At 54.6% G+C, this 20,451-nt stretch overlaps 2 protein-coding genes across 6 annotated transcripts; both read right to left on the bottom strand.

Annotated features, from left to right (window-relative positions):
- Positions 1-308: 308 nt before the first annotated feature.
- Positions 309-11,461, bottom strand: LOC133508433 (TBC1 domain family member 9B). 4 transcript variants are annotated; one of them, XM_061834483.1, is made up of 23 exons: positions 10,985-11,461; positions 10,787-10,897; positions 10,607-10,725; positions 9,874-10,108; positions 8,710-8,968; positions 7,206-7,413; positions 6,846-7,019; positions 6,559-6,675; positions 5,690-6,170; positions 5,395-5,609; positions 5,219-5,336; positions 4,615-4,817; positions 4,472-4,554; positions 4,248-4,377; positions 3,846-3,944; positions 3,700-3,768; positions 3,376-3,622; positions 2,464-2,529; positions 2,330-2,398; positions 2,181-2,234; positions 2,060-2,113; positions 1,902-1,987; positions 309-784 (listed from the first exon to the last, which is right to left on the bottom strand). In XM_061834483.1, exons 1-23 carry the CDS (start codon positions 11,349-11,351, stop codon positions 446-448), a joined length of 3,903 nt encoding a protein of 1,300 aa, XP_061690467.1. In that variant the 5' UTR covers positions 11,352-11,461; the 3' UTR covers positions 309-445. The 4 variants fall into 4 exon arrangements, with proteins under 4 accessions (XP_061690467.1, XP_061690469.1, XP_061690466.1 ...); XM_061834485.1 differs by having other exon boundaries at positions 11,234-11,461; XM_061834482.1 differs by having other exon boundaries at positions 10,787-11,461.
- An 852-nt stretch (positions 11,462-12,313) lies between these two features.
- Positions 12,314-18,647, bottom strand: rnf130 (ring finger protein 130). Of its 2 annotated transcripts, none has more exons than XM_061834491.1 (9): positions 18,027-18,456; positions 16,901-17,209; positions 16,050-16,241; positions 15,717-15,967; positions 15,560-15,631; positions 15,408-15,490; positions 15,220-15,316; positions 14,954-15,140; positions 12,314-14,452 (listed from the first exon to the last, which is right to left on the bottom strand). In XM_061834491.1, exons 1-9 carry the CDS (start codon positions 18,157-18,159, stop codon positions 14,364-14,366), a joined length of 1,413 nt encoding a protein of 470 aa, XP_061690475.1. In that variant the 5' UTR covers positions 18,160-18,456; the 3' UTR covers positions 12,314-14,363. The 2 variants fall into 2 exon arrangements, with proteins under 2 accessions (XP_061690475.1, XP_061690476.1); XM_061834492.1 differs by lacking the exon at positions 18,027-18,456 and adding an exon at positions 18,468-18,647 and having other exon boundaries at positions 12,547-14,452.
- Between the last annotated feature and the right edge of the window lie 1,804 nt (positions 18,648-20,451).

Raw genomic sequence — 20,451 nt, 5'->3', positions numbered from 1 at the left:
AGAGAGATGAAAGGCCCAAGTTAAACATCTATCAATAAAAGTCAACGGCCACATCTATGTTCATATACATAATGAAGCTTTGCACATTTATTTCAGTCAAAGATGAAAACAAAACGATGATTTCCATCCAACAAACAATCCGAAATCATCAGCGAAGCAGTCGGCATCGCTTTCACGTTCACTTCCTTCTTATTTCGTCGCAAACCGGGAAGAAGAAGAAGATCGCACTCAACATTTTAAGAGAGTCCCCTAAAATATACAGAAATGTGTTTTTGGGATAAAAATGAAATCTGGACCAAAAAAAAAAAAAAAAAAAAAAAGATAAACAACATACAAGAGTTAAAAAAAAAAAAAAATCCTTCCAAATTGGTTTTCCTCCAACAGATTTGTTTTCCCTCCCGGAAGTCTTTTATTGTGAAAGAGGAAGGAAGGGAGGCGGTCGCGGTCAGAGGTCGGAGGAGACGGACGCGGTCTGGCGGAGCGCCGCTTGCCGGGCCTCGCGGGCGGCCATCTTGTCCCGGATGTCCCGCTTCCTCTCAAAGAAGTCCACCAGGGGCGGCTCGGTCAGCACCGACGCCAGGACCTGCCGGAAGCTGATGGACCAGTCGGCGTCGCCGTCGGCGCCCGTCGCCTCCGACTTGCTGTTGTTGAACTTCTTGCCGACTTCGCCGATGCGCAGCAGCAGGCTGGCGACGGTGGCGATGGCGTGGTACAGCCGCTGCTCGTCGCGCTCGTCCTCGCTGAACATGTTGTACAACGTCTTGCACAGCTCGATGAACTGCTCCTACGCCGCAAACGCGTCGATCAAAAGGGGGGAAAAACAAAAACAAAATACTGCGGAATTTTGCCAGTCGGTTATCCTCCCGGTCGCCGGCCAATCGCGAAAACCGCAAAGTCCCGTTTTACCTTCAGCCTTTTTGCTCAAACGTGCACGTGCAACATTCTCCGTAGGGAGTCGACGTCCTGAAATATTGGGTTGGAAACCAAAAGCAGGAGGAAAGACAACACGGGGAGGAAAAAAAAAAAAAAAAAAAAAAAAAAGAGGCGTTTACCGCCCGGGACGGACGCCGTCAACTGAAATCCGATTTTCAGTTCCCTCGCTAAATCGCCCAACGCGGATTAAGTGCAGTGTGTGTGTTTTTTTTTTTTTTGTTGTTGTTGTGGTTCATATTCAGACGGTGGATCATTTGTAATCTCGCGGCATTTTGAGTGCACGCTGTCATCGCTTCCAAGCCTAAAAGAGAAGTCAGAATAAAATGGACGTCGCGTCCTGTGCGCGACGCCAGGAAGAATTCCGGTCTTGGGAGATTGGAACAGCTTTCAAATCCATCAAAATGGATTTCAGCCACGGCAGTCGTTCGTCAAAAGGGCCCAACCTCAACCCGGGAGGACACTCGCGGTACCGTCGGCGGCGGCGCCGCAACTCCGCGCGGAAGGAGAAAGGGACCGAAGGGCTTCGCGACCAACGGCGCCGGAACAAAACAAACCCAGCTTCTTCCGGAGATAAGCGGCCGGCCAACCGGAACTTACTTTAGGACGGACTTGCGGAAAAATGAAACAACTCTCCCTGAGATGCGGCCCAACTTTCATTTAGCAAAAGCGAGAATATGAATTTGTTTCTTGGGCCTTTCTCTCTTTTTTTTTTTCATTTTCAAGCATCATCACGGAAGAAATTAACGAGATGAGAAATCCCGCCGGAGTATGGATGGAAAAACTTCTGAGCACAACTGTCGACTTTAATATGCCGCGCGAGTGGGCAGCGCATACTTGCGGTCAGCGGAATGACGAGACGACGGTGAAAAGTTTTTGGGGTTGATGGCGCCGATATGAGCCAGCAGAAGGCTCCTCCTTCAAAGCTAACGCCGGCAAAACGGTCGCGGCGCCGAGTTTGCCCATCTGACCTGATTCATCGGAGGAAGATCCTGGACGGATTCCCGCTTGGGCTCCTTCTCCTCGGCCCACATCCTCAGGTAGTACCTGTAGTCCTCTAACAGCGGGCACAGTTCAAAGGTCAGCGCCTCCTCCGACGAGCCCCCCCCCGCGCGGGCTCCGCGTTTACCTTTCTTGTCCTCGCCGGCGCCGCCGCGGCCCGACGGGCGCTCGGCTACGTCACCTGCGCGATAACGTCATTGTGGCGGTCACGGTCATCGGAAGCGCAGTCGCCGGCGTCGCGTTCAAACCTGAGCTCGTTTCCGGCGGCCCCGACGCCTCTGCGGTCGACGGGACGGAAGTTTCTGGACCGGGAAGATCGGCGGCGGAAGGAGGTTCAACATTTGCGACAAGAACCAAGCCTTCACGTGAGGCGCAAGGACGCCGGCGTGACGCGTACCTTTCGCCGTTTGATCGCCAAAGACGTTTTCGGCCTCCGGAGCAGACTCCGCCTCCTCGGGACCTAGAGCTGACGACCCAATCATGAATTGCGGGCACGCGGCCATTCCGTCGGTCGCCGCGGCGAGCAGTTACCGGGCGGCAGGTGGAGCTTGTAGAGCGTCTTCAGCTTGTCCGTCATGTCGCCGTGGTACGTCCCGCCTGCCGACAAACGCCAGCGGACTATTTGTGACTACTGCCGTCCGTGCATTTCGCTGTCGCGACTGCTATCCTTACGCCGCTGGCGTCAAACTCAAGGCCCGGGGGCCAGATTCGGCCCGCTGCGTGATTTTATGTGGCCCGCCGAATAGCGTCATTCTTGAAAAGTTAAGACCAAAAGTTGAAATTGTCAGATATCGACGTATCGCAAGCATTTTTTTGTCTCCAATAGTTGAAAAACCCTTTTCCGTTGATTACTGATTCCAAAACTAGTTTGTAAATTTCATGCTCAAATGTGATGAGGAGATTGAGGAGATGAAACATTTTTATGGTTTCACAGTCACAAGGGCCCTCTGACTACAACGTGGCCCCGGACAAAACGAAAAAAGTTGGACACCCCTGCCTCACACGGCGTACGTTGGTACTGAGAGGACGCCAGAAATTGAGGCAACGACCGAATTTGCCGATGCTAAACGGTCGGCGCTGGCAATGACCGTTTTAGGACACACACGCACACGCGCACAAAAAAAACCAAAACAAAAAACCTCCCATTCAGCTCACTCATTCATCTTCGTTATTTGTACGTTACACGTCTGATAAGGTCTTCAAATTCACTTCCAGACCTTTTTGGCAAGGCTCATCAGTGTGAGAGCAGGACGGGGGCGCAAACACGCTTGCGGTGCGGCTTCCAAGCACAAATTTGGGGTTCGCCTGCTTTTGAAATCCACTGAAATGAGTTATTAGATTCCTAATAACGACAAACTTCATTTGAAATGAAAAGCCAGAATTTTTCTCTGACGGAGGAGCATTCGGACTTGGGACGGCGGCGGCGCTCCTTCGTAAACTCACTGAGTGCCGTGACGAACTCCTTGAAGTTGACCAGGCCGTCCCGGTCGCGGTCCAGGGTCCTGAAGAGCCGCCGGGCCAGGGTGGCCGTGTGTCCGCCGCAGCTCCAGGAGGTCAGGGCGCAGAAGAGCTGCGAGAACTGAACGGCGTCGATGCGGTACTGCTCCAAATACGGCAGGCTGGGGTCGTGGCGCTCCGCCGCCGCCGCCGACCCGCCGGAGCCCCAGTAGCGGCTGCTCATGTGCTGGGCCTGAAACCAGCGGCGGTGGCGGGCGAGGTCAAGCGGGCGGCGGCCGACCGGGCCGACCGTCGACGGACGGCGCCCACCTTAAAGAGGCAGTAGAGCTCCTCCAGCTCGTCGATGCCGAAGGCCGACTCGGTCATCATCGCTCTCACCTGCGCGCAAAACGCACCCGTCGACCTCTTAGCGTCGACCTGTTAGCGTCAGCCCGTTAGCTCCGGACGTCGCTCACCACGCTCCGCCTGGCCGTGTCTTCCAGCGACTGCATGACCTTTAGCCTCTGCTTGAACCTCATCTGCTCGATGACATCGGAGCGAAGGCCGCCGAACGTCTGCTCGAGGAAAGCGGCGGTTAGACCCGAACGACGACGTCACGCTAGCTGCTTTCTCGGGTTCCAGAGGGACCAGGGGCGCCGGTTGCCCTCCCCCATCATTGTCAACCAAGACAGCAAACAACAAGCACCTTTAGCCAGAAAAAGGAAGACGCTTTCCTTTTTCTTACTTGTACCGACGAGCCCTTTCCCGCCAGACGTGAAAACCTCTCGTAGCGTCACGTCATCCACAATCAAAATGGCTGACACGGAAAAAGTTCAAGCCCTTTCTATGCCACGCGGTCGCCATCTTCAGGGTCTGACCTCATAGGAGGTCTTGACGAGGTCGAAGACGTCGATCTCGGGGGGCGGCTCGTCTCCGCCGGTGAGGAGGGCGTGCAGGCGGGGGACGGGCGCCGTCGCCAGCTGCTTGTTCACCACGTTGTCCAGGTACCTATGCGCACGCGAAGGCATCATGCCCCGGCGGCCAGCGGGTGGCACTACACTGTGAGCGCTCATTAACTGGGGGGGTGGGGGGGGGGGGCTACCTTCCCAGGACCGTCATGGCTTCGCCCTCGTCGCTGCAGGCCAATAAGGCGTTCATGTTGTCGTGTAGCACCGCCAGCGCCACCTACGCGAGCGTCGAGCGATGAATGAATGGCGGGGGGGGGGGGGGGTGACGTCAGCGTACCTGGAAGATGACTTTGATGCCCTCGTAGAAGAAGCAGTCGACCAGGAGCACGGCGCTGTCGAAGGGCATGACGGACAGGAAGAGGGTGAGGAACCAGGACAGGCTGATGGTGGAGATCACGCCCAATTCCTGCATGTGCTCGTACAAGATGGGCAGGAAAGCCCGCGTCAGGTCTTCGAACACCCCCTGATCCACCAGAGCGCCTACAAACAAACGCCGGTCAGAAACCGGCCGGGACCCTCCGAACCCTTCGAAAGGATGACTTGCAATTCGGATTAAAAATCAATCTGGAATCGGAACGTTAACGGGTCAAAAAGGAAAATACGCCTTATTTCATTCTGCCGAGCCGTCCAAGGTCGCCCACCATTTTTGCCATTCTGACATTTGGAATCTGTGCGCGTGGGACCCGTGCTTGTTTTTTTTTTTAAAAAAAAAACAAAAAAAAGCTTGCTTTGACAAAGCGGTCAAAATGACACAAGCGAGGCGAGGCGAGGCGAGGCGAGGGGGGGGGGCCCCCCACAGGACCCGACGGGATGGAGTCAACTTCTGCTTGTTTCGGTATGAAATGAAAAGGTAGTGTTAGCGCTGGCGTTTTGCGGCGTACCCACGACCCTGGTGTTGTAGTAGTCCGGCAGCATGCGTTCGCACAGCGCCACCAGCAGCCAGAAGGCCTCCTCCTCGGTGCAGTACAGCAGCAGCACCGACGTCACGATGTTCATGGCCTGGAGGGGGCGCGGCGCAGTCAGTCACGACGGTCGCGGGCGGGGGGCGAGAACCTACCTGGCAGTATCCGATGCCCGGGTTCCTGTGGGCGTAGGCGGTGAGGACCCGGCGCAGGGCGGCGATGCCCGTCTGGTTCTGGAAGGCTCGGTGCTCGGGCATGGAGCGGTGGAGGTCTCGCTCGATCTCCTCCGTCGCCAAAGAGCTCAGACCCGCGGTCTGATCCACCAGGTCGCCGTAGTAACCAGAATGCATCGCCATCTGGTTCCGCGCTCCTGCGGACGCCCCCGAAGACGAGATGAGCAAAAGGACCAACGGCAAGAGGAACGAAACGGTGGTCGGGGGTTTTGACTACCTGAGAAGAGCAGCCAGAGTTCTCCTCTGAGGCTCTCGGGAATGCCGGCGAGGACCAGTTCTCTGGTTCTGGACGTCCTGTACATGCAGACTCCTCGGCCAAACTCGGAGAAGTGGATGTTCCACGCCTCCTCCTTCATCTTCTCCTTCATCTGACACAAACCACAAGCCGACACCCGCCGTCTTCCACCAAACAAGACGAAAAAGCCACAGAACCGGCCCACCGACGACGCGCGCGGCGGACTCGCTTCAACCAACGAATGACTCGTCAGCGCGCCCGTTCGCCAAACCACTCCCTCGGTCGCCGGCCGCTCATCCGCCGAAACGAGCGACGACGGCGGCGGTCGAGTTAATGAAGCCCCGCCCCCGCTCGCTCGTCGGAAGGTCCCGTTTCCCTCGGCGGCCGACTCGCTCGCCTCGAACGTTTGTGATGAATGATGAAACAGCAGAGAGGACGTCGTGTGCGCGAGGGAGGCCGAAACCTCCAGAAAAGGAAAAACCCGCAGCAGTCTCAGTCAGCCGTCATCGACGTATTTAGGAGTGAATAGGTGACGTTTACTGCAACAGGACGTACTTTAGGAAATTAAAGTCCCATTTTTCCTGTACCTACGTATCATGTATTGTACTGCTGAAGAATGAGACGTGAAGCTAACAGCAGTACTTACAGTTTGTTATGTAACGTCCAATTTCGTCACTCGGCCGAGAATCGTTGGGATATTTTCAGTTGCTGAGGATTGCCTCCAGTTTGGTAACACGAGGCCACGTTAAAGCGTTTTCACGTTCATTCCAAAAAGACGAAAATGGCACGTCATAGGGACCGTACGTCACGCTGCGAGCGCGGCAAACGGCCGTGTCGGGAGTCGGACTCACGGCTTCGGGTCCCAGGTCCTCCGGAGCGTCCTTGCGGTAAAGCTGCAGGAGACCTCGTGTGGCCGTGGGGACGTCCAGGTCGTAACGCCGCTCCTCGGCCGCAGCGGGGGAGGACGCCTGCCGGCGTGGACAAAGGATCAGAATCAGCGGTGCCGCTCTGGTACCACATCCGTGGAACAACAAAGAAATAGAACAACCCTTCGGTCTTCTTCGTTTACAGCGCATTCAGACTGCGTCAACACTTGTGAGCGACAAAGTCCTCAGGTGGAAGCTTCCCGGGGGCTTACCACAGCCGCCAGAGGAGCGGCGTCGGGCGTCCGCTGCAGGAAGTCAGAGATGCGCTGCACCAGGAAGTCTCGATCTTTGAGGTTGGCGAACAGGAAGTTCATTTTGTTCTTGGTGCTGATGGACACGGGACACGGCAGAACGCCGCTGCTGTCCGCCTTCTCCACGACGGACACCTGGGAGGCCCAGATTCGTTCGGTCGGTCGGCGGACTCATTGAAATGTACTTTGTGCATTCCGCCCCCCATAAACTACGAGCCAGATGAAGAGGTGGCGGTTACGACTCCATTTTGTCATTGTTTGGCTGCTTGTCCCATTGGAGGAAGCGCAAATGCGGGGGTCGGGCAAAGACGCACGTCTGACCTCTCTGAGCGGGACGATGAGTTGGCACACGTCGTCTTCTCGGCTCTGGAAGCAGATGTAGTTGTTGGAGATGAAGAGCTGGCCCGCCACGTGCGTCTTGGCGAAGGGCGTCCACAGCGTACAGTCCGTGTGGCCGTCCAGACGCTCGTCCCGCGTCAGGCGGAAAGTGCTCCGGTACCGCTCGTTCTTGGCTCGCGCGTCCAGGTCCCTGCCCGCAGTGCGCCCCGCGCTCAGTTAGGGGACACGCCATTTGCTCGATTGCCACTCCAGTATCAACCGACACGCTGTACGCGCGTAGCGCGAGAAGCTCCTTGGTACCGACGTTGTCGGGGGACAGCGTAGTACAAAGTCAAGATGCTGTCGACGCTTGGCCCAAACACGCACACACACACACACACACACACGTGCGTATAGTGGTGAAGGGAGAGGAGCCACGTCATTACTAGTATCTCTTACGCTCACAAGTCAACGGCTACTCAATTCCGTGGTGTTGTCATGCCTGCGGCCGATCCTCGAAATATCCGGATTGCGTACACCCGATTAAAAAAAAAAAAAAAAAAGGACATTTGGCTGCAAATGGTCGAAACATCATCCATCCATCCCGAGCCACTTATCCTCACGAGGGTCGCGGGTGCGCCGGAGCCAATCCCGGCTGTCGTCGGGAACGCCCCGGACCGCTTGCCGGCCAATGGTCAGACGACCAATCGCACGGCGGAAAAAAAAAAAAGCCACGCAGGCAGACACGGAGAGAAAATGCAAATTCCAGACAGGCGAGGGCCGGATTTGGACCCGGGTCCTCACAATTGTGAGCCAGACGCTCTAACCAGTTGCCCCACTGTTTTCGAAACATTCAAATGATACATTTTGATGCTCGAATTGACGGAGGACTCGGATTATTGATGAATGATTATGCGCTGAAAATTGAGCGGGATGCAAAATTCTTTTTACCAAATAATATACTGCAAGATTTAATGATACAAGTTCATCCAAACGCTTCTGCGAGGTCGGCAACGTGACAAATAATTGGCGTAGTCATTTGTTCCGCCGTTTCGGCTGGCGCTTTTCGGTCTCGGGGTGTCCTCATTTTGGGTTTTGGTCGAGAATTTTGATTTCGGCGCATCACTTGTTCAAATAAAAATGTACTCACGTTGGCATGAAGTGACACTTCTGGCCGGGATTTGGCCAGAAACAAAATACTGTAACATTGGGAAATGCCGGCACGTACGGACGGGTTGCATTTAAGATATCGTACTAGCGGGTACGGAGTGGACGGCCGCCGTTCGCGGGTGTCGGGACCGGGCCTGACTGAAACTAAGAAAGATGGCCGACTAATTGAAGCAAATTAGAATTGCCACAAATGAATAAATGCAGAAGGAACAGAGCCCCCGCCTAGAAATTTGCATCAGCAAAAAAAAAAAAAAAAACGGCGGTTTCTGCAACTTCCTGAAACAAAAAAAGCTGCCAACACCGAGCGACAGAAAGTAAAAGGGAGGACTTCCCAAACCTCTTGAGGACAGACACGTTCTTGAGGGTCTTGCGGGGTCTGGGCAGCGAGCGGTCGGCGGCGAAGGCCTGGTTGTCCAGCAGCTGGCGCACGGCCATGTTGGCCAGCTGCTCCATCAGCTTGAAGGTGTCGTTGATGTTGAGGAACATGGAGAAGAAGTGCTCGTCCGTCCGAGTGGTCACGCGAACGCTCTCCGGAAACAGCAGGGTGGCGTTCTTCTCCAGCTGGGTCACTTCCGTCCACTGGACCACCAGGGCCACTGAGGAACACAAGCGGGGGAGAGGGGGCGGGAGGACTTCTTAGTAGTCACAGAAGAAAAACTCAAGGCGGAGGGAGAACCCACATTCAAAACTCTGGAGGAGAACCTCTTAGTGACACCCCCCCCCCCCCTTTACTTCGCGGATCACCTATCGCGGATTCAGTGCATCGAGGATTTCCGGACCCCCACCCCTACACACACCAAAAAAAAAAAAAAAAAAAAAAAAAAAAAAAAAAAACCCCGATCGCTACATAATAATGTGGCAACCCCAGCCTGATGAAATGGACCAATGAAGCAAAAAATAAAGAAATCATTCCTAGAAAAATAACAAGCCAGCATACATCGGTACAAGGAACTGTAGCGGGAAGCCGCATTGATAGGGGATAATGCGGCGGCGCCCCCCCAGCAGGACGACAAGGACCAGCATGGACTGGGGGGAAAAAAAAAAAAAAAAAAAGCCATTTCGCAGGCAGATCTGGTACCAATTAATCGCGAAAAATGAGGGATTATTGGATATATATTTGGCATCATCACAGGAAGGATGCGGAGCATTTTGGATCACCGTATCTTTTCTACCTGAATGAAAAATGATGACTTTAAATGTCAGGAAAAATGAAGAAAAAAAAACCCGCCTCTCGTTATGGTGACATTTTGCAAAAAAAAAAAAAAAAAAACAAGACTCCGCCTCTCGTTACGGTGACATTTTGCAAAAAAAAACAAAAAAAAAATTGGCCCCAAAACAGGAAAAGTCCTCTTTTCATATGGGCTCGGTGACGCTACTTTTCTGGTTTCAATTGGAACAACTTTACAAAAGTGTCACTTCCTGTTGGGATTGGCTGTCAGCTCTTCCCGCTGTGAAGGTGCGTGTCGCGCCATTGGCTGTGGTACACCATCGGCCGTCCTACCTTCCTTCCCCAGCAGGAAGGAGTAGAAGCAGAGGTGATTGACGCTCAGGTAGAGCCAACCCTGCCTGGGCACGCGACCTTTCCAGCAACTACATGAATAATAGTTGACCAGCTTTTCCTCTTCGGGCATCCCGAACAGTTTGCGCATCTTCAGCTCGGCTTCCCGGAACTTCTCGCAGTCCACCTGGTGGTCTTCGCCCGCCGTCGCACGTTTCTCCTCGGCGGCGATCATGCCCTGCGAGTTTGGGGGGGGGTTCGAGAAAGCGAAAATGTTGTTTAGCGAATGGAAATGGTTGTCAATACATTGTTTATGACGGTAGCGCTAAGAATTGCAAACTTTGTTTTTTTTTTTTTAGAGGCGCTGCAGTGCCAGCGACGGTGAAAACTACGACTGGAATCGGGCGGAAAATGCAAAGGAAACGCCACCCTGTGGCGTCTTCGCCAATAGCGGCCGGACCGACACCCCCGACGTGGAGGAGAACCGCAGCCGATCTTCAAAAGAGCGCTCCTATTTGAGGCCAACAGCCAGCGGGACAGTCGTCAGTCCAGTCGGTATCAACGGACCTCAAAACGGGCCCTTTGGAAAACTTTGTGTTTCACGAGAACTACTACACTAAGCCTACTTTTACAACGCGTGAACTTGCAAACAAAGACGAGACACATGAATCAGCCGTCCTCCAAATTCAAATCCCAATTCATCGACGTGAAGCGCGACAAATCAAAAGCGGCGTACGGAAATCTTGCCCCTGACGAAGGTGGCGACGTCGTGGTCGTTGTCGAAGACCGAGACGGTCTGCAGTAGGTTGGCCTCCAGCCACTCCCAGTGCTCCGTGATCTCCTTCCGCGAGGAACCTGCCAGAGGCAAACGGACGAGGGTCAAACGTCGGTTCGGGTTCGGTCCGGCGGGACTCACCGCAGGCCACGTTCCAGAAGATCTGCGAGTCGGCCGTCTGGAGGAGGATCCGGTAGGGGGCCACCCTGGCGCTGGAGTCCAGAACCACGTCCAGAGTCCCCACCAGAAGACCTGCACCAACGAAAAAGCGCTTGTGTTGGTACTGAGAGGTCCAGGTCCTACGAAGGTAGCAACAGATTTTCATTTGTATTTTTGGACCATGTGAAGTTATTTTGGTCCCAGCAGAAGTCAGAACCGCTCCGTATTTTGCTTCTGGTAGCAAGACGACGACACGGCCGCGCGCCACATTTTCTTTACTTGACTCAAGAAACCAATAAAAGCAATCAACAAGCTGACAGTCGCTTCCAAAGTCCACCCCGTGAACGTGAACGCGAACGCGAACCCAAGTGGACACGCGAATTGGGTTTTCGCACTCGAGAAAAAATGAAGAGGAAGAGGAAAAGTGACCCGAGAGCCCCCCGCCGCGGCCGTGTCCCCGCCGCCGTTGCAGGATGAAGAAGGGGTTGGCCCGCTCGGACACCCAAAGCGGGCCGGCCAGCAGAACCTCCTCCGGGTGGATCCACATGCTTCGACTCGCAGGTTCTGCTCGTCAGAAAGACTTGAGGAAGGTCCGCAGACGGCGGAGGCGACGACGCTGTTTTGCTCTCGCGGGAGGCTTTTTTTTTTTTTTTTTTTTTTTTTTCCCCCACTCAGTCTGCTGACATCGCATCACTTCCGGGTCTGACGCGGTACAAGCCGCGCCCCCTTCGTTTTACGTCATCGGCCGTGATACCAGGCGGGTTGAAATAGCGGCTGGCGGGAATCATTTGAATTTGGATTTGTTGAATTTCTTGAATAATCCCTCCCTCCGTTTTCTTAGCCGCTTATCCTCACGAGGGTCGCCAGAGCCCAGCTGTCAACGGGCAGGAGGCAGGGCCGGTTGCCAGCCAATCGCAGGGCGCACGGAGACAAACAACCAGTCAGACCCGACGGGGCAATTCAGAGTGTCCAATGAATGTCGCTCGTTTTTGGGACGTGGGAGGAAAGCGGAGTGCCCACCCGGAGAAACTCCACTGTAGACCAACCCGAGACATCAGAAGTGTGAGGCCAACACTTTGCAAGCTGATCCACCGTCATTATGTTTCACAATGTTCAAAGAACGTCAACTCCCAAGTCAAATAGTTGCCAAAGCGATGTTTTGCCCTGACCGGAAGTTGAACCCGGATTATCACGTGAAAGGGGCCTGCGCGCGTCTCGTTTTTGTTCGACGTCATTGGCCCGAAGAAGTCCCGATGGAGCGTCATCGAAGATCTTGGCCGAGGACTTTGGGCTGGCTTAATATAAACACTGCGGTGACGTTCATGCAAATGTTTTACTCTTTGTCGTATATTGTAGCCACTTGCTAAAATGTACACGAAAACCCAAACTTGGACAGTAAAACACCCTAGTTTTGCAGAATTCTTCCAGACGAGAAGGCGAAATAATACAGTCCGGCCACAAGTAGTATTCGGACCCTTTGCTTTTTTTTTTTTGGTCTTGTTGGGAACCGATGATCTGAGTGCAGTGTTGGAGATCCAGTCCTCTCAGAGATGCTCCGTTGGGTTTGGGTCAGGGATCTGACTGAGCCGTTCCTGGACAGTAATTTACGATGAAAGTTGAACATTAGTTCGGCCCTGGAGTTTTCTACGAATGTGTGTGAGGGGCTTCACGAGCCCACCAATGAGAGTTGAGTTATACGGTTTTCGGGTTTTCGGGGGTTCCGGGGAAGCAGAAACTTTTCAATGAGTGAAAGTTACAACAGCGTTGCCATGGAGAGTTTTATTAGTACTGTTGCACACAACTTGTTGACACCTGTGTCCTTGTTTCTCTCATTTGGTGTTCAAAAATAATGATTTAAGTTCGAGAACTTTTTTTTTTCAATTTCTACTTTAAATGGCACGGCGTGCATGTGGGGCCCAGCCTCGGCCACCAGGAGGCGCCAGGTCCACCGAGACTCTCCATTTAGAGATCTTGAAACGATCACCGTCACAGAAATCGACATATTCATCCACGCAGCCTTCATTAAAAGGATTTTTGTTCAGTTTTCCTGAAAAAAAAAAAAAAACAGATGCCAGTAAACATCAACGCAACTGCTCAGAAATCTGGTGAATGACCAATCAGGTTGCACGGCGTGATCAGGTGACCAGCAGAGGCGGATCCAGCGGGTGAGACGACCGACAGGACATGAAATTCATGTTTCATACACGTCACCTTTGTATCTCGGTTCTTTTTTTACAACAGACAAAGTGGTCAAATTATAAAAGTTATTGTTGTGGAGATTCATAAATCCTTGTTTCCATTTCATAGCGTCGGGTGATGTGCAAAGAAATAGATTTAATTTGAACAGATCAATCCACAACTGATCACATGCCTCCCAAATACATAACTTATATTCGTGTGTTCAGTTACAATATGAATTTCTGTTTTTTCCTTTTGACTAAATATGCAAATGGAACAAGACGTGGTTATTATTTATGTATCTTGTAAGCTTTGGCTCACATTTCTAATTTCCTAAAGATTATATACTCCCACGTAATTGGGTTCATTCTGCCTTACATTAAAATGCTAATTATGAACATTATTAACATATGTAGAGGATCAACCCCCCACCACTGTCAGAACTAACGTGCAGAGGGACGGCTTCGAGGTGGGGGGGGGGGCAGAGTCGGTTTCAGTTCGTACGACGATTTGAAATCTCACGTGACGCCGTCATCGACTTGCTAACGACTCCTCCAACGAGTAAACTGGCCCGTTAGCGAGCACATTTGTTGCTGTTCGACGTGTTCTTTTTCTTCCTGCAAAGGTAAACTGGCATTTATTTGTTTGTTTTTTAATCCCTTGTTGTCTTGCTGCGCTAAAACTAAATTGTTAGCCTTACCCGTCGGTCTTTTGTGAAAATTTTGCCAAGCAGTTACTGTGCTAAGCTAGGCTAGGCTAATGGCTAATCATAATCAAAGGTGGCGTGAAAAATGCGGAGCGGAAGAGCAACACTGCTCAGAGAGTAAACGGCGACAAACACGGTTGCCGTAGCGACATGACACGTGGAACGCTCGCTTGAATATCTCGACGGGACTTGCTGGCAGGTGAGGGGCCGCTCCTTGAAATGTGATTGGTCGGGGCTCTTCCGGGTCAGGTGATTTTCTCAAAGAACGTTCCGCTTCTGGTTCTGGCCCAAGGACCGCCGGAGCGGGCTCGGTTCAAAGGTCCAGTCGTTCCGACTCTTCGGCCCCAGTGGCGTCCAGTCCGGAATTGGCCTTCCTACCACGGAACAAACCAGAGGAAGAACAATCTCCGGATCCGCCAAAACGGGATCGGGACCCTGGTCGCCTGGTAAAAGGTCCCGGCTAGCTTTCGGGGAGACCCAGAAAGAAAGCAAGTGAGAAAACATCAGCTGGAAGTCCGAGCAGAACTTCTGCAAGCCTCGAGGAACACAAAAGGTCAGGCGCAGAACATTGGGAAGGAATTCAGTCGCTCGTTCCGTCTACTTTGGAAAACTCCGGAGCCCTGACACGAGTCACACCGTGCGCGAGAGGGGAGGGGTCGTCGTCGGCGACAGCCTTCAGGACTTGTCATCGCGGAGGTCCACAGGGGCCTGGAGGTCCGGGAGCTCCATGCGGGGAGGGGGCGTCGACGTGAAGAAGCGACTACCTGCGGCCGCGCAAACACACAAAACATCGCATTCATTTCCCTTTCACGTTGGCTAGTTCAAACTTGGGATTTACACAACTTTCTTTTCCATCTACAAAATGCAAAAAGAAGAAAAAAAAAAAACAGCTAAAACTTGAGAATTTGATTTCCACTTCCACGAGATCAAACGTCGCCACTCGGCTCACGTGACCCCAATTCATCAATCGGATCAGGCAGCACGAGGTCGTCCATCTTGCCGGAGTTTGCCTTCCTTTTTTCTTTGGACCAACGTTTGCAATCATGCTACGGGGCTACGAGTGTCGCCAGCACCCACGTTTTAAACATCCGCACACAACCATGTAAAAAAAAAAAAAAAAAAAAAATCATCGGGGAGGGGGGCCGTCGCTTTGACACTTTGGTAGCAGCCGCTTAAAATTCCTCCGGGGTTTTGTCACCTCCCCCGAAGCCCGCGGCTCTCGGCCCCCGGACCCCGGGATTGCGGATTCTTTAACTCTTTCTTACTGGTGATGGCGATGTCCGGGGCAGGCGTCCGGGGCGGGGCCTCCGGGCGGGGCGGGCCGAGCGGCTCCAGGCTGACGGCGGGCGGCACGCCGCGCCGGCCCGGCGGAGCCCTGCGGCCGGCGGGCGCCCGGTCCGCGCCGAGACGCTCCACGTCCAGAACGGCGCTGTCCGTGCACGGGACGCCGCCCTGCGCGGCAAAGGCAGACGCGGTCGGCGACCTCGGGAGGCGGGGCCGGCGCGGGTGCGCGTTCGGGGATGCGACTCACCGCGATGCCGAGAGCCTTGAGGATGTTGAGCTTGCACATGGGACACGTGCAGTGCTCGTGCAGCCACGGGTCAACGCACGCCTTGTGGAACACGTGCCTGGAGAGACGAGCGGCGCGGCGCGGCGCCGCCAACGGAACCGTGTGATCGGGCGCGGGTCGCGTGGCATTTTCCAACGTTCGTGACTTACTTGCAGGGAAGGATGCGGACCACGTCGTTCAGCTGGTAGGCTTCGATGCAAACTGCGCAGTGGTTGAAGTCGGGATCCGTCTCCTACGCGCGCAGCAGCTGAATTCACGGCGCCGTTCGAATGTGCGGAGCCAAAAGACGCAGACTTTTTACCTTATCTCCTTTCTTCACCGTCCTGGTGGTCAACTTGCCGAGGGCCCTCCGGGCTTCGTCGCCCAAACGGCGCTGGGGTGAGACAGCGAGAGGAGACGTCGGCATCGCGCGTCATCGGCGAGCGCGCACAAGCGGGCGGGCGGGCGGACGGACGTACGTGGCCGCGGTGCGGCGCGCCGCCGTGTCGGATCTTCTGTATGAAGTAGAAGACCAGCCAAGCGGACGAGATGATCATGAGGACGATGAAGGAGATGGAGAGGAAGACCAGGGAGCCTCGGTTGATGTTCTTGGTGGGGCTGCGCTGACCCACCAGGACCGTCACCGCCACGCTCAGGTTCCTCTCCAGGTGGGCCAGCATCTCTTTGCCGTAAGCCTCCGTGATCATCACCGCCACCGTGTCGCCCGTACCTGAACGCCACAGCGCCGGACGTCAACGGCGAGCGTCGGGACCGGGATGTCAGCGCGCTCGCACCCGTGCGCGAGATCTGACCTTCGTGACCCATCTTGACGGTCTTGTTGGTGGAGTTGTTGTAGATGAGCACGGCCGACGCGTTGAAGGCGGCGGCCTTCAGGATTTTCTCCTTGAACGTGCAGTTTCCTCTCTGCAGCAGCGCCGCCCACTGGACGCCGCGCGGAGGCGCCACAAAGCGGGTGCTGGGGTCGCAGCCTTGATGATCCACAACTACGCGAGTGAAAGTCAACACACACACAGATGGTTACTTAGCAACAGCTGAAATGAGAGAGCGGAGCCGGCTGAGGCATCTGCTCCGGACCACCGCGGCCCCCCCCCCAACCCCCCGCGCGTGCCACTGTTGCCCGGCCCTGACGGCTGATCCGGAGAAGGGCAAGTGTGCGCCTGTGCCGCGTTTGAGGGACCGGGTCACGGGCGTCGGTGCCGTTCCCGGCCGCCATTCTCCTTCTTCGGGATGCGAGCGCGCTGCCTTCAGTGGCCTTAGGATGAAACGGCGGGCCGACGTCGACTGTTTTGGGGCTCGAGGAGGCGGCCGACGGGTCCGCCCCGTCTCGTGACGGCGCCGCTGTCGGGTGGCGGGCGCCTAATTGGCCGCATTCGTGCGAACGAGTGTGTGTATATCTGGGCGCTTTTTTGCTTAGCGTGTTTGTATTTTTCCACGTTTGCAATTATTTACTCGGGTAACTGCGTTTAAGCATATGTACGTGTCTTTTGTTGGTTTGAGTGTATTTGTCAAATTTGTTGCTTGTGTTTGTTTTGTGCGTCCTTGAGTCGGCTTGTGTGTCTTTTGTGTGCTTTTCTTGGTCTCTGTAAGTGTGCACGTCTGTTTTGTTTTGTTTTTGGTTTTTTTTGCGTTTGCATTTCCACACCTCCGTGGCGCGGCGCGGGCGTGACGACGAGCAGCGCCCGGGTGTCCACCTTGGGCGAGTTCTGCCCGTACGTCCCGTCGTCGCTGCTCATGACGTGGACGGCGTGTCCTCGCGCGTCCATCACGCTGGCGTTGACCGTGGCGCTCACGTACTCCTCGGACGCCAACACGGCGACCCCGCGGTCCGAGCGACCCGCCCGCGCCCACCGGGTGTGGAAGAGCACCAGGACCGGGACCAGGACCAGGACCGGCACCGAGGGCACGCGGAGCCGGGTCCGGCTGAGGGACATCATGCCGTCGTCATCCGCAGCTGTCGACGGGCAGAAGAAAAAACGTCAAGTGCCGCCGCCGCTGTTGACGCACGTGGAGAAAAACTGAAGTTGGCGTTACGCGTCTGGTCTCTCGTCCACGCGCCGATGACGCCTAACCCTATCCGTGGCGGCGATGCGCGTACATCGACCGAGAGAAGAAATAAGCGCTCTTCTGTTCGATGGCAAAAACGACACCATTGGCAGGTGTTTCCATATTTGGTAGCATTTTAGTTTCTAGGTTTGGCGAGAGACTTTTTGGAAATATAAAATCAGCACATTGGCTCCATAAAGGTTGAAAATCACGCGGCCTTCTCGACTTCCAACCGGGTCACGCGTAGAGTCTTTGTAACGCTGACTGCACACGTAAAGACGAATTTTCATGGCAAATCTACCGATTGGAAAGGTCCAAAATGTCTTTTTTAACGCCGCCGCCAAAGCGTTTGCTTTCCTTGTTTTTAGACTCTGTATCAAACCTCCTCAACGTTTTGTTTTTGCACAAGAGCATAAAAATTCAAGTTCATCCTTTTGAATTCCAAACAACGCTGAGCATTGGCAGTGAAATGTAGAACAACAAACGAAATGTATAAGGAAGAAAAAAGCCGAGCGTTAGCGTCAGTTAGCGCGACGCGAAGCCACGCGAGCCTGCGGCCAGAGAACACGATAAGACTTGCTGCTTAGGAATACGTTTAGTAAGGAAGAGGTAAGTCGAGTCTTGAGGTTCTTTAACGAGACCATGTTTTGAAAAACAGCATTTTATATTGATTTGACAAACTTAAGGAAAATGGCCAAATCTATGAATTTGAGAAAGAGGCCGACCGTGGATGGCACTGTTGCGTATTCTTCCATTGCCTCTAAAAAGGGGAGCGCTTTTGACACCAGGACGTCGGCTTCCGTCAGGGTTTCGAGTCTCCGTCCCCGCGCGAATCGTCGTTGTTATAAAGTCAGCCATTTGGACAATGTGTGCACGCGAGGCCGCGTTTGTTTCAAACTCTGCCCCCCCCCCCCCCAGCCTACTCCCGACTTTCACTTCCACATTTGCCTCCACTACTTCCGCCCGTCCTCATGTTTTGCGCACGTCGATTCTTGGCGATGACGTCTCGGCGTCCACCGATATCCAGTTGACGCGTCTCCGAGCGAGGACGTCCTCTGACGTCTTTGGAGACTCGTCGTCGAGCGAGGCCTGCCGACCGTGTGCGTGACAAAAGTACGACGAACGTCGAGTACGGCTTCCGTTTGAGAGGCTCGCGCGGGACTCACGTCTTCGTCTCGGCGGCCTCGTCCTCGCGGGGACCTCCCGAAGCCTCCTCGGCGCGTCTCCGCTGCGGCTGAAGCTCGCCCGGCTCAGGCCAGCCGCTGTGGCGCAACGCGCATGCGCACGACGCCTGCGAGGGCGCGTTTGGCCGAGATCCACGTCAAGTCTCGCGAGAGGATTCGCCGCTCGATTGCAGCTTTTCGTTGAAAACGACGAAGACTAACGAAAGGTTCTATCCAGTGACACCGTGCGAAACAAACGACGGGGAGCTCCAAGAGAATCGTGACATTTATTCGGGGGCGGGGGGGGGGGGGGGAATTTTCTCTCCAGAGTCTTACGTGAACCTACATCGTGGAAGTCTTTTCGACCATCTTTTAATTTCTCGAGAGCAGCGGCGTCCGAGTCTGACTGTGAGACCGTCCCAAAAAATCTTTCATTGCTTCAGCGTACTGTACCTATACATGAAATTGATGAACTAGTTTGGGGGTTTTTCAATGACTGGATGTTTAGTAACATCATTTTGGGACAGATTTAAACAAGAATCGTGAAAGTTGGTGCATGATATGTCTTCGGGGGCCACATGAAATGATTTCGAAAATCATGTGGCCGCCGCGCCTTGAGTCGGGTGAGCACGTCGACCTCACGGTTCTGAGGACGGGGGTTCTGTGTGGCGTTAGCGTGTCCTCCCCACGCCTGCGTGGCTTCCCTCCGGGTGCTCCGGTTCCCAAACCTCCGCGCCACCGGCACCCAAAGCACGCAATCATTGGAAACTCCAAACTGCCCTGCAATTGGCTGGCGACCAGTTCCGGGCGTACGCCGCCTCCCGCCCGACGAGGGCTCCGATCGGCTCCGGCGCTCCCGCGGATAAGCGGCTCAGATAACGGATGGACCTGTCAAAGGATACGCTAGTAATGTTTGTACAATGAGTGAAATGTGGGAAGCGTATTATCGGCAGTGCGAGGAACCGGTCTCGGTCGTTGGGAAGCGTATTATCGGCAGTGCGAGGAACCGGTCTCGGTCGTTGGGAAGCGTATTATCGGCAGTGCGAGGAACCGGTCTCGGTCGTTGGGAAGCGTATTATCGGCAGTGCGAGGAACCGGTCTCGGTCGTTGGGAAGCGTATTATCGGCAGTGCGAGGAACCGGTCTCGGTCGTTGGGAAGCGTATTATCGGCAGTGCGAGGAACCGGTCTCGGTCGTTGGGAAGCGTATTATCGGCAGTGCGAGGAACCGGTCTCGGTCGTTGGGAAGCGTATTATCGGCAGTGCGAGGAACCGGTCTCGGTCGTTGGGAAGCGTATTATCGGCAGTGCGAGGAACCGGTCTCGGTCGTTGGGAAGCGTATTATCGGCAGTGCGAGGAACCGGTCTCGGTCGTTGGGAAGCGTATTATCGGCAGTGCGAGGAACCGGTCTCGTTCGTTGGGAAGCGTATTATCGGCAGTGCGAGGAACCGGTCTCGGTCGTTGGGAAGCGTATTATCGGCAGTGCGAGGAACCGGTCTCGGTCGTTGGGAAGCGTATTATCGGCAGTGCGAGGAACCGGTCTCGGTCGTTGGGAAGCGTATTATCGGCAGTGCGAGGAACCGGTCTCGGTCGTTGGGAAGCGTATTATCGGCAGTGCGAGGAACCGGTCTCGGTCGTTGGGAAGCGTATTATCGGCAGTGCGAGGAACCGGTCTCGGTCGTTGGGAAGCGTATTATCGGCAGTGCGAGGAACCGGTCTCGGTCGTTGGGAAGCGTATTATCGGCAGTGCGAGGAACCGGTCTCGGTCGTTGGGAAGCGTATTATCGGCAGTGCGAGGAACCGGTCTCGGTCGTTGGGAAGCGTATTATCGGCAGTGCGAGGAACCGGTCTCGGTCGTCGAAGCCTCCTCGCGACTACGACGACGACGTCCGCTTTGAGGACATTCGACGCCCGTGCGGACTGTTGGAATTTTATATTTTTCTAAATCATCGTAAACTCGAGTTAGTAATCTGACTCCAATTTGTGACC

Source organism: Syngnathoides biaculeatus, chromosome 11 (genome assembly GCF_019802595.1).
Source record: "Syngnathoides biaculeatus isolate LvHL_M chromosome 11, ASM1980259v1, whole genome shotgun sequence".
In the NCBI taxonomy this organism is placed as follows: Eukaryota; Metazoa; Chordata; class Actinopteri; order Syngnathiformes; family Syngnathidae; genus Syngnathoides; species Syngnathoides biaculeatus.
The sequence above is the reverse complement of the archived record's forward strand: the minus strand, read 5'-3'. Positions and strand labels throughout refer to the sequence as shown.